At 41.2% G+C, this 13,910-nt stretch overlaps 1 protein-coding gene across 6 annotated transcripts in view; it reads right to left on the reverse strand.

Annotated features, from left to right (window-relative positions):
* The window catches only part of UBQLN1 (ubiquilin 1), a 1,666,336-nt gene that overhangs the window by 661,107 nt on the left and 991,319 nt on the right, over positions 1–13,910 (reverse strand). For all 6 annotated transcript variants that reach the window (XM_044083698.1, XM_044083697.1, XM_044083695.1 and 3 more), the window contains exon 6: positions 5,922–6,138. In XM_044083698.1, the coding sequence (XP_043939633.1) occupies positions 5,922–6,138 (217 nt within the window). The remainder of the gene's footprint in view (positions 1–5,921; positions 6,139–13,910) is intronic.

Raw genomic sequence — 13,910 nt, forward strand, 5'->3', positions numbered from 1 at the left:
TTCATATTTCCTTTGAGGTTTAGTCCTGTCCAAGTAGAATCCAAGTTGTCTGTGCACATCTAAGGAAAGCAGTATCCGTTCCCCTTTATTCTGAGGATTGGGAAAGAAGGTTGGCAAATTAATGGACTGATTAAGAGCCACACTGGATAGCAACTTGGGCATGAAGGATGGACTGGTTCTGACGGACACCATGTCCGCATGAAAGATGATGAAAGGCTCCACTGCCATAAGGGCCTGTAATTCAGATATCCTTCAAGCTGAAGTGACTGCTAAAAGGAAAGCTGTTTTCCAAGAAAGAAATTTTAAGTCTGCAGTAACAGCTGGCTTGAAAGGAGGTAAAGTGAGTTTCTCCAAGACAAAGTTAAGGTCCCAGGCTGGGGTTGGAGCTTTCCTGGGTGGTCTCAAATTTTTGGCCCCTCTGAGGAACTGCTTGAGCAGTGGATGAGAGAAGAGGGGAGGTTCTGTGATATAATGAGCTAAAATGGCTGAGGCGTGGATTTTAATGGAGGAAAAAGACAGGCCCTTGTGAAGCATCTCAGTTAAGTATTGTAAAATCTGAGGTAAACTGGGAGCTGCTGTGCTCATCCCTTGAGATTGGTTCCAGGCACAGAATCTTTTCCATTTTTCAACATACGATTTTCTAGTACTAGGCCTCCTTGCCTCTAAAGTGATATCCATCACAGGTTTGCTGAGGGATGGTAAATGAGAGATTAAGTCATTAGCCAGGCTGCAAGGTTCAGTGTTAGAAGCTGAAGGTGCAGAATCTGGTTCTCCTGCTGAGACAGCAGGGAAGGAGTCTGAGGCAGGAGTCGTGGAGATGACCTTGACAAACTGCAAAGGAGGGGGTACCAGTGTTGGCACGGCCAGTCTGCAGCAATCAAAATCATCCTTGGTTTGTCCTGTTTGATTTTTAGTAGTACTTTGGAGAGCAGAGGCAGAGGGGGGAAGGCACAGACTGGTAGGTTTTCCCAGCTGAAGGACAGAGCATCCACTTTCCAGGCTTGTTTGAGGGGAGTCCTTGTGCAAAATTTGTCCAATTGGTAGTTCTGGGGAGAGGCAAACAGGTCTATACCTGGGCTCCCCATTTGCTTGTCAACATGTTGAAAATCCTTGGTTCCAGTTTCCACTCGTGTGGGTCCATGAGGTTTCTGCTTAGTCCGTCTGCCGGTGTATTTAATTTTCCTAGCAGGAATTGAGCTTGTAGGTGCACTTGGTAGCTCAAGGCTGTGTTCCACAATGCCATGGCTAGCCTGCAGAGGGGGCAAGAATGTGTACCCCCCTGCTTGTTTATGTACCACATAACAGTGGTGTTGTCCATCTTTACTATTAGTCGTCCTGGAAGAATGTGGTCCTTGAAGGCTGTCAGAGCATTCTGTACAGCTAACATTTCCTTTTGACTGATAGGCAGGTGCATTTGACTTGGGTTCCATTTACCCTGAATGCATTTCCCTGCCAGGTGAGCCCCCCCCATGCATAGTCTGATGCATCTGTTAGGGTTTGGGCAGCAGGGGGTGGTGTGAAAGATAGTCCCTTGTTTTGGTGGCAGGCCTCTGCCCACCAAAGGAACTCTAGGCGTAGGCAAGGTATGATACGAATCATTGTTTCTAGGTCTTGACAATGTTGACACCATAGGCTTTTTAGATACCACTGTAGTTTCCTCATATGCAGCCTTGCATATGGAATTAGAAGAATGCAGGAGGCCATGAACCCCAAGGCTTGCAGTAGCAGGGTTTTTGTGGCCACTTGTCTGAAGTAGGTTGTCAAATTAATTTGTTTCTCTGGCATGAAGTAAGCCATCTGGGAAGTTGCATTCAAGCTTTCTCCCAGAATATAATTTGTTGATAAGGTACCAGGTGTGATTTCTTTTCATTTATGGTGTACCCCAGACAAGTTAGAACCCTTTGTACAAAGACCAGATGATTCAAAAGTATGTCCTGGCTTTCTGCTTGAATTAGACGATCATCCAGGCATGGGTATATTTCAATATTTCTTTGCCTGCAAAATGCAATAACTGGAGCTAGGCACTTTGTGAATACCCTGGGCACAGTAGATAAGCCAAAGGGCAGTGCAGAGAACTGATAGCGCGTGTAAGCCTGCTTTGAAGCGTAGGTATCTTCTGCAAGATTCCACGATTGGGATGTGCAGGTATGCTTCTTTTAAATCTAGTGTTGCCAACCAGGCGTCTTTGCCTAGCATAGAAAGCAATTGGTGAAGAGTCAGCATCTTGAATTTTGGAATCTCCAAAAAGGTGTTTAGAGTAGACAGGTCCAGGATAGGACACCATGAATTGTCTTTTCTGTGTACCAGGAAAAGTCTTGAGTAGAAACCTTGTCCCTTTTCCTCTTGTGGTACCAGTTTAATAGCCCCCATGCTTAAGAGAGAAAGTAATCCACCAATATGCCACTGGAGTCGAAGAGATGAAACCAGATGAATTAATAAATGTAATTTAATGTAGATCGCAAAAATCATTAACGCACTTCACATAAATGATAAAAACACACGTTTTCGTCCCTCTCCACCAGGACTTCATCAGACAATTCTATAATCAATCTCATTCCTTTATATACTTTAATTGATATAAATTTATCCAATAAAATGATGCAAACGATTAAAACTGAAATTCAAATATACCAATCTTGTTCATCTATTTATGAATATTAAACAGTACTAATAAATATTCATGAGAATAACCAGACTTGAAATCATTCAGAGACTCTTGTGGATACAGCTCCCTCAAGTGTGCAAAACCTGCAATAACACATCAATTTTTCATGTTAAAAAGTTAAAAATTGATACATTTATTACATTTAATATATATTTTATATATTTTAATTGTTTGCATCATTTTACTGGATAAATATATATCAATTAAAGTATATAAAGGAATGAGATTGATTATAGAATTGTCTGATGAAGTCCTGGTGGAGAGGGACGAAAACGTGTGTTTTTATCATTTATGTGAAGTGCGTTAATGATTTTTGCGATCTACATTAAATTACATTTATTAATTCATCTGGTTTCATCTCTGCGACTCCAGTGGCATATTGGTGGATTACTGGTTGATTTTTGTGCTGCTAGCTACTACTTTCGCGAGTTAAGAGAGAAAGTACTTGTTTTTGGGCCGCTGCCCACTGATTTGGGGGTAGGTCCGGCCACCCGCTTGGTGATGGCAACTTGTGGAAGTGAAGTCTGTATCCCTGTGTCACTATATTTAAAACCCATTTGTCTTGGGTAATGAGTTCCCAGTTCTTTGCATAAAGACCAATCTTTCCCCCCAAAGGGGCAGTCAGTTGATAAGTGCTTGGAAATTTTAAAAGGAAGTCATTGAGACAGTTTAATTTTGTGTGTCCCCTGGGACTGAAACCTGGGGTTTTTGCTGTCTCTGGGTTTGGCTTGAGAAGACCTGGAAGGGGCTGGAAAGGACCATTTCTTAGAGGGCCAGTGCCTACTAAATCTAGGAGGCTGAACTTGTAAAAAATTTTTTAACAGTTTGCATAGATTTAGCTTTATCTTCCATCTTTTTAAGAACTTCCTCAGCTTTGTTGCCAAACAAGCGGTCCTGATTTAAAGGAGCATCCAACAATTTAGCTTTAACATGTTCAGGCAAAGATTGCTCCTTAAGCCAAGCATGCCTTCTGAGCAGAGACCCAGTAGCAGCAGCCCTGAAAGAGGCCTCTAATGAATCAAAACCACATTGCAAAGTATGTTTTCCAACTTGTTCAGCAGAATGCATTAAATCCTGTAATTCTTTATTTTCCACAGTCAGGAATCAACATAATTTTCTGTTTAAGTAGTCCAATAACATGTTGCTGATACTTTAACATATAAAACTGACAGTTTAAAGCCCTAATGGCCAAATCTGCAGAAGTGTAAACCTTCTTAGCCCATCTATCCAGCATCCTGTAGTCTTTATCAGAAGGGGTAGGATTTTTAGCAGTAGAAGCCTTAATACCCTTGGGCCCTGTGAAATAGTCTCTGGATCTGCAATAGGATTTTTAAAAAGGAACTTGTGGGACTCAGGGACACTGTAGTATCTGTCAGTTTTGCTGGGAGCAGGAGCAGGGAATAAGGGGCAAAACTAGATTCCAAAAAGGCATCAACAATGTTTAGCACAGGAGGAATAGCTAAAGGCCTATGCTGAGGTAGGAGAAGGAAATCCCTAAGCCTCTTTTTTGAATCAGAAAAATACTGGCTTTCCCAGTGGAAATGCTCCTTTAGAGTATGTAAGGTTTCCCAAAAAGAAAAATCCTCAGGAGGGGAAGCAGAGGGAATGGAGTCCTCTGCATCAGAACATTCTTAAGTAGATGCGGGCAAATCCAGACCATCAGAAGAATCAGAAAAAACAGAATCCTGATCAGAAGATTCACAATTAACTTCAGTCCTAGGCCTCTTAGAAGGGGGGGGGGTGGATTGGCTACCCCTGATTAGAGTTATTAGATCTTCAGCCATTCTTATCACTTGTTTTTTAGGCATAGAGGCCTGAGCATGTGGCCTGGGTGTCGGTTTTTTAGGCATGGATCGAGATTTAGGCCTAAATAAAGAAGGAGGCGTTGGTTTAATATGCAAGTCACTAGGCCTGATTACACCCTCAAAAGCCGGTGCCTGCACAGCGGCTCCAGACCCATCCAAGGTAGAGACATCTCGCGGCATACCGGACTCTGAATGGGTCTCAGTAGAGGCCTACGAATCAGAAGTAGCGGGTATTGGGGGCTACGAAAGCGCCTCACTGAGTACAGGCGAACTGACTTAGAAGTGCCGTCCCTCGGCGGCCTGTCTGTCTTTATCTTTGCGTTTTTTCGGACTCCCGCTAATCGGATGGCTAACCGACGACATTTCTGGATAATTAAACAGAGAACCAAAATATTAAGAGGCGAAAATATACAGACGATGGATAGTGCGCTGATTAAATAAAGCACAAAACCGACAGCGAGGTACGTTGTGGTCAGGGCCTAGGCAAGGAATACAGTACGAATGAAAATCTTTATGAGGTATTTGCTTTCCACAAGTAATGCAATTTATTAACTTTTACTGACATCGGTAAGGAGCAAGAAAAAGTTTCCCCAATGGGGTACTTAGCTTTAGATGAAGACTTCGGTTCTGAAACTCAAATTAAAATTTCAGGAGTCGGCCGACCGGCACTTGTGAACTGCTTCTGCTTCGGGCACCGCACGGCAAGAAAGACTGATGTAATGGCATCGGCTGCATGTTTTATACCCCTGACGACCTGATGTCATGGAAGAAGGGACAGCAACCGACGCAGGACCCAAAGCAAGCAGATAACCCAAATGTAATGACTTCAACAGTGAAACACGAAGAACATCAGCTGTCTCCACCCTTTCTTTGACAACTACAAAGCCGGGTCCATTATGCCAATAAATGATTATAATCTAAGGCAGGCCTAGACACAGAAGAGATTATGTAACACTCTACAGTACCGTTCTGACAGAGGGGAAGGGTGGATTTTTACTGGACTTCAATTATTCCATGACCTACTCAATGATATTAATGTAGATCATGCACTTGTGTTATGTACACATTCACACCCCACTGTGGATTCTGCCCTAGTAACCCCTGCACTTAAGACCCTCTGCGAAATCCTCTGAGATGGCCACTGTGGTATACCTTCCCCACCATCATTCCAGTGACAGTTCCACAGACCCAAATACTCCCTTGCATTTGCAGGACGGTTTTAGCATTAGCTTTCCTGAAAAGCTTTATTTCTTACTAAGCCTTAGAACCAGTACCTAAGAATTCATAAAACTGCTGTCAAAGACCAGCACTGAATGATGGAAAAACAGTTCTACAGTAGGAAGCAATTTTGTTTTTGAAATCTATTACTCAGAAAAATCATCATAACTTTTACAATTTCCAGTAATAGTTACACATTTCATAAAAATAAATTAAATACTGAAGATCTATACCTCCTAGTCCAGACCCTAAATGTGGTGTTGCTGACCCTAAAGGTGGTGCTGCAGGAGTCTGCCCTGTACTAGTGCTGCCTGCTGTAGAGGAGGATTGTGAAGCAGGTGGTGGAGCCCAAGGGTTAGGTAATGGATCTCTGTTTTCGGTACGTGAAGGTTGAATTTCTCCACCTTGAGCAGAGTTGTTCACCAATGATGCAAACGGATTGCCACCAAACTGAAGAGAAGTAAAACAAAGTATTAGTTTCAAGTACATTCAAGGCTTACTTCCTCTGTACACTTTCCAAACTAAAATACAGCATGTCTACATAAATTAAACACAAACTTACTAACATCTGTGTATATTATTAAATAAAAATACAGATATTTTGTACACAATATATTTCACACAGTGACCTAATGATTAGGCTTTGTATACAGAAAAGTTTAATAAATTACTGTGAAATTTGACTGGCCTGACAAAGCAAAGACAGAACCATCACTTTTTGATGCCAGCAATCTAGGTTTGGAAATACTCCAATAGCAGTGAAAGGGTCAGTCAGAAAAGAGGAGAGAGCAGCCCACACACTCTACAGTGTGTCACCTTTTGTGAAGGTTAGGTTCCTAGCATGTAAGCTCCAGTAAGGAAGTGCCAAATGTCCTGAATGCAGTACTACACAAAGGAGCAGTCAGTAGAAATTCTTACCAGTTACTGCATGGACATTACCTGCTGCCTACTATCAATCCTCCACTCCCTGACCCTCAAGGAAAAGTACCCATAAAACACTGTTTCTCAAGAATACTAGGGGTGTCGTTCTAGTGAAGGAATATGTATGAAATCAACATAAAGGAGCAGTCCGGGTGATCAAAGACGTAAGGGAGGGAATGTAAGATAGATTACCACAGTGTACTATGGGTTGGTTGGGAAAACTCTTAAAATTTATCATTACTAAATGTTTTCAATTAGTAAAACAGAAAATGGACTAGTTAATAAACCCCAAAGTTACTGCAGAGTGGGAATAACATGCAACTCACTTACACAAGTTTCACCTTCTCTAAATTAACAACGATACTAAACTGCTACCACAATGCAACTTAACCCACGACAGTAATGCACACAAACACAGACAAATATAATCATTCCACTTCAGTTCAGCAGAGAAGTGCATCCACTCTGCAAAGTTTTACTTCAGTATTAAACATAGCATTAATTCCAACAAACTACTGACTGCAAACATTTTACTTTTATAAAATAAACCAAAACAGGTGTACAGTTTCTGAAACATTCAAAACTGGTGGCACTAGTTTAACTTCCTTGTAGTGAGGTAAAGTAAGGGAAACACTGTAGCTTATTTGTCATCGTCTCCCTATACTAACAGTGTTACATTCTGCTATGCCAGGTTTCTTGTGTCCAATATTTTGTACATAATGTCTTAGCATTTATGTTGCTGTTATGCCAGTTATTCTGGCTGGCAGCTTTATGTTATGCCAGTTATTCTGGCTGGCAGCTTTATTTTCATCTAAATCTGAGACTAGTATATTCACATCTTATTGCTTTTATTATCTTCAAAACCACAGTTGCTGGCAAAACTCTTCCAAGCAGCCTGTATTTGTGCATAACTTGCTTTTCAACATTAAGACACATGGCCAGGACATTCGCTACACATCAATAAACAATTTCATTCTGTTAGGTTAGATTAGACCTGAAGATAAATTGTCATCCTGAATATTTTTAGACAGCATGAAGTGACTTACACCTCACTTCCACTGATAACTGTTTGGCTGCTAGTGGTTATGACTGGGCCAATGTGATTACTACTGCTGCACTGGGATGGTCATGTTACATCACATTTTTTTTCAAGTATTTGGATCTTTCAGTCTAACAACGTTAATATACATGCCAGTGTGTACTGCCCCCAATCAACTGCTGAACTAGTTTATTATCCAGCCAAGTGGCAGTTTTACTGACATAATTTAAATGGCCTTTCCTCAGCTGTGGATATTAACTGTTCTACAGATGTTTATGTCTTCTAACTACTAAAAGTGTTGCTATTCTAGGAAAGCGGTGCTACTGTTAGTCTCTGATATTCTGGAAACTTAGTTCCTAGAGTTTAGTCATCTTTCTCCTGAGATTTAGTTTTCCAACTGGAATTCCTGAGGTAACTTGTTTTTATTAATTGGCCATAATTAGTTCTGGTCTGTATATTTTTCCCTAATTTGGATTTGTGAGAGTTCTTATCCTTGTATCTGTATTTTGTGGTTCTTATACTGGATTCCAATGTCTTTGATCTTCAGGCAGTTTCCAATTAGTAAAGGGATCATCAAGAACTGTCGGTGTTCAGCAGTGATAACTACACTAAAGCTGTCTTCATACTGCTGAGTTTCAAGCACCCCACACTACCTAGATTTGACTAACAGCCCTTGTACAACAAAAGTTCATCAGAGGAAGGAAAACAGAAAGTGGTCAATGAAGGCTCACCCATTGGGGGGGGGGGGTTATTGTTAGAGTCATGCAGCAAAATCTCAACTTGAGGAAGGAAAAGGACTGCAAGCACTTTCACCAGGAGGCAAAAGGGAGAATAAACCTTAAAAAGTTTGCTCACACACCTTAGCTGGAATTATCTGTTTACTCAGAAGTGCACTCACACATGGATCAGTGCAGTTAGAAGTATACAAAAATCTCTTAACCCCTGCGCCCATGTCAGCAGCAAGCCACACTTCTCAATTCATTCTAGGTATGTTCTGGGTGCTAAGGGTTGGGAAAAATAAATGGGCTAGAAGGAAATAGACCTGATGGTTACAGGTGGAAATCAGTCTTGGAGCAAGAAAATTTACAGAATGATGAGTAAACTAACTATAAACACTGTCAATATTCTAAGTATTGCTTGCAAGCTGATTTAACTGCTAATAATATATACTTTTACAAAAAATAAAATGTACTTACTACTTTTAACAAACATAATATCTCTCATACATAAACTGAATACAATACATTATTGCATTCTCAAAACGAATCATTGCATTACATATGTTATGTAGATTTCTCTCGCAAGGGCTCTCTTACTGGCTCCACTCTTTCGTAGGCCTGAGAGGGATCTCTTGCTAACTCTACTCTTCCCCACAACATGCAATCCCTCCCACTTGTATCTAATTTTAAAAGGGATAAAGGCAGAAGACAAAGTTGTAAAAAGACTAAAATGTATCCACCAACAACCAGAGCTGGTCAGAAACCTTTAAAGACTGCTTGACAAAACCCTGAAGTGAAAACCACATATGGGCAAGAGTTCTTGTCTTCATGTTATACCAAAGGAAGCATGTAATATATCTGGGACAAAAAAAGTATGAGAGACAGAAAAGCAAAAAAAAATACAGGTGACAACTAGAAGAATCAGGAGTGCCTTGGACTTGAATGACAGATTTGTGTTGGGAGATTGAGATGATGACAGAGGCCAGCAACATTGTGAAATTAGTGAATAAATGGGAGACTTTAAAGTATCAATCCCACTGGATATAGTAATAGGTATGTGAAATGTGGCTGTGTATACAGATGTTAAACTGGTGGGTGAACTGTAATGCATACATGCCAATTTATGCCATTAATGTTTAGAATAACAATTTGCATAGTGTGCAGTCAGTAGCAGTTTAAATTTAAGGTGGCAGACGTCTAGTCAGTGACTGCGGTACATCTTAAAGATATTAAAGCAAGAAAGTATTTTTCTTAATTGAAGGACATCTGGGCTTTACAGTGTAACAAAGTAAAAAGGCAGGACAGAATCAAATTAACGTTAATATAATGTTGTGATGTTGGGCAATAGGGGATCCAGAAGTGTACTGACTAAATTATATGTAGAATTAAGATAATTTCCCCTGCTTTTACAGAGGTGGATATCTAAATTAATATCCCTGATTGAAGCTATAGCCATGTTTTTAAGCAAACAGGCTTGAAAAGTAAGATAAGGCGAGGAAAGACAAGGAAAATGGTAGTTAATTCAGTATTTGCAAAGTCATTAACTATATTTTTCTATTATAAATGGTTTTCAGTAGGAATCGAAGTCTACAGGTGCAAGAAATTATCATGAAGAAGACTATAAAGAGTGTGTTCCAAGTAAAACCAACAACAATTTGATCATGCATCTGCAAAGTTAATGTTTTGTTAATACTAAATCACACTTTCACTTGGAGATGATACATCTGTGGTACAGGCAATTAATCATGAAAAGTATGAACACTGTTGCTGACTAAAATGCAAAATCTACAAGTAATTAACATTTAAATGTACGCTGGCAAGCAGTTCAGTGGAAGGTTTAAAACTGTGGAAAGTGGCTAAGTTATACAAGTAGCTGACGCACTAGGAGTTAGTTTAATGTATTTAATGTAACAGTGCGCAATTTAGTTTATTTAAAGAAAGCACTTTTTCTTAGGGCTAAAAGTTTACTAAAATCATAAATGCATGTCTTTTTTCTCGTGTAGAAGGGGGAACGGATAAATGAAAAAAACAGACAGCAATCAGCATAAGTGGGAACATAAGCCATAACATGCGTTTTAACATGGGGACCCTTAATTTTAAAACAGGTAGTGTCTGCGGGTGGAGCTGTCATTTTGGGGCAATTGCTCCTATTTGTAGAGATAAACATGTTTTTTTTTAATTTTCTAATGTAGATAGTTGTGTGTTTGATGTAATTTAAAGAGGGATGAAGGTTTTGAAATGTGTGTGTTTACAGCAAAACAAAAAATCTTGAAAAGGATCTACTTCAAATTGTCGAATTACCATATTGTCATTTCCCTAATGTCAAGACCACAACCTCGCATTTATAAAACATTGAAAGTTAATATCGACTGCCGCAACATCGTAAATGGTAAATTTTTAATGATGTAGTGTGTGAATGCTGTGGTATCACTTTAAGAAGCGTTGTTTTGTGGTGAAGAAAAGTACAGTTTTGTACCTACCATAAATGTAGATGTTCGAGTGTTCACCCTGCTGCAGTCATCACACTTGGGTTATCCTGTCGTCAGGCGGTCCCGCAGTCGGCCTGAGTTCCACAGTCTTGGTCCGGCGTCAGTTGCTGTCGCTTCTTCCCTGACGTCCGTGCGCCAGAGGTACAGAAGAGGCATCCAACACCATTTTCTTCAGTTTTTCTTGCCCCAGATGTCAGGTGCCCCCAATAGGCAGGCAATATATATATATATATATATACAAAAATAAAACAATACCTTCAGGTACAAGCAAATACACCACAGAGGTTGTATAGGACAGAGTGGTATAGATAAGTTCAGCTAGTTCAGAGGGGATGGAGGGAGGGTAACCTGGACTGCAGCAGGGTGAACACTCGAACATCTACATTTATGGTAGGTACAAAACTGCACTATGTTCATCGTGTTACCCTGCTGCAGTCATCACACTTGGGTTGAATCCCAAAGCTAAGGATGGGTGGTGGAGTTAAACAGGGTTAGGAGAAGCTAGCAGGCCCTGCAAAACTGCAGTGGCAAAACCAGCTCTAGTCTTAGAACATAGGGGTAAGTGATAGTGTTTGGTGAAGGCGTGCACTGAACTCCAAGTTGCAGCTTCCAGAATATCCTTGGTTGGCACTCCCCTGAGAAAGGCTGCTGATGTAGCTGTAGCCCTAGTGGAGTGGGACCTAATGTTAGCAGGTACCGGTTTCCCATGATGCGTGTAGCAGAAACGTATGCAATGCGCTATCCATTTAGAAATGGTCTGTTTTGAGATAGCTGTAGCCCTAGTGGAGTGGGACCTAATGTTAGCAGGTACCGGTTTCCCATGATGCGTGTAGCAGAAACGTATGCAATGCGCTATCCATTTAGAAATGGTCTGTTTTGAGACAGCTTTTCCTTGTGATCCTGCAGCATAGGTTACAAAGAGCTGGTCAGATTTTCTGAAAGCCTTAGTTTTATCCAAGTAGTAACGTAATTGCCTGTGAATGTCCAAAGAGTGCAGGAGTCTTTCTCCTTTGTTCTGGGGATTTGGGAAAAAGGTAGGCAAATGAATGGTTTGGTTTAGGGCCACAATGGATACCACCTTTGGCATAAAGGAAGGGTTAGTTCGTAGAGAGACTCTGTCTTGATGAAAAATGAGGAAAGGCTCCACTGCCATTAGTGCCTGTAGCTCTGAGACTCTTCTGGCTGAGGTTATTGCTAGTAGCAGGGCAGTTTTCCATGAAAGAAATTTTAAATCAGCTGAAAACGCTGGTTCAAAGGGCGGCAGTGAAAGCTTTTCCAGAACAAAGTTGAGATCCCAAGTAGGTGTTGGTGCTCTCCTGGGCGGTCTTAAGTTCTTAGCCCCTCTGAGGTACTGTCTTAGGAGTGGATGTGAGAATAAAGGAGGATCCGTGTTGTAATGAGCTGAAATTGCTGAGGCATGGATCTTAATAGATGAAAAGGAAAGTCCTTTGTGCAACATCTCAGTTAAATATTGTAGAATCTGAGGAATGTTTGGATCAAGGGGATTTTGGCCTTTAGCCTGGTCCCAGGCACAAAATCGTTTCTATTTGTCTGAATAGGTTTTCCTGGTGCTGGGCCTCCTGGCCTCCAGGATGACATCCAAACAACTTTGGATAGAGGAGTTGGTTGGTTGTTTAGGTAATTTGCCATGCAGCCAGGTTTAAAGTCTTGAGCTGGCTGTGTAGAATCCGATTGTCTCGCTGGGTGAGCAGGTGAGGAATTTGTGGTAAAATCCATAGTGGGCCATGGGCCATGTTCCTTAGAACTGGATATCAATGCTGGCGTGGCCAGTCTGGTGCAATAAGTATCATTTGTGGCCTCTCTAATCTGACTTTCAGCAGTACCTTTGCTAGAAGAGGCAGTGGAGGAAAGGCATACACTGTTAACGTTTTCCAACTGAATGAGAGGGCGTCCACTTTCCAAGCTTGTGGATGGAATGTCCTTGTGCAAAATTTTTGAAGTTGACAGTTTTGGGGGCTGGCAAACAGATCTATGTCTGGGCGTCCCCATTTTTGAGCTATCATTGCAAATACTTGTGGATCTAGTTTCCACTCGTGTGGATCCATGATGTTTCTGCTTAGGTCGTCTGCCAATGTGTTTTTCTTTCCTGGCAGGAATTGTGCTTGTAATTGAACTTGGTAAGACAGTGCTGTGTTCCATAAGGTCATTGCTTGCCTGCATAGAGGGTAGGAATGTGCCCCCCCTTGCTTGTTTATGTACCACATTACTGTGGTATTGTCCGTCTTTATTATTAGTTGCCCTGGGTGTAAGAGGTCCTTGAAAGCTGTTAGAGCATTCTGTACTGCTAGCATTTCTTTTTGATTGATATGCAGATGCCTTTGATCTGTAGTCCATTTGCCCTGAATACATTGTCCTGTCATGTGTGCTCCCCAAGCACAGTCCGATGCATCTGTTGTCATAGTTTGCCTGGCTGTGGGTAAGGTGAAAGGCTGACCCTTGCTGAGGTGACATGCCTGTGCCCAACATAGAAACTCCTGTTGAAGGCAGGGAATGAGTGGTATCATTGTTTCCAAGCTGTGGCTGTGCCGAGTCCATACGCTTTTCAGGTATCATTGTAATTTCCTCATATGCAGTTTTGCAAATGGTATTAGTAGTATGCAAGATGCCATGAATTTCAAGGCCTGCAGAATTTTTCTTGCAGGGAGTTGGGTCTTTGTTGCCATTATTTTGAAATATTGAGTCAGCTGTTGTTGCTTGTCTGGCGTGAGATAAGCCATCTGGGCCGTTGTATTCAAGCTGGCACCCAGGAATATTATGTTTTATGAGGGCACTAGTTTTGATTTCTTTTCATTTACTGCGTACCCTAGGCAACTTGGAAGGTGTTTGACAAATGCCAGATGGTCTAAAAGAATGTCCTTGCTTTCTGCTTGAATATGGCAGTCGTCCAAGTATGGGTATATTTGAATTCCTCTTTGTCTGCAGTATGCAATTACTGGTGCCAGGCATTTTGTGAAGACCCTGGGCGCAGTAGATAAGCCAAAGGGCAGTGCAGAGAATTGATAATGCGTTGAACCTGCAATGAAGCGGAGGTAT

Source organism: Protopterus annectens, chromosome 9.part0 (genome assembly GCF_019279795.1).
Source record: "Protopterus annectens isolate FY-2018-M chromosome 9.part0, PAN1.0, whole genome shotgun sequence".
NCBI lineage: Eukaryota > Metazoa > Chordata > Ceratodontiformes > Protopteridae > Protopterus > Protopterus annectens.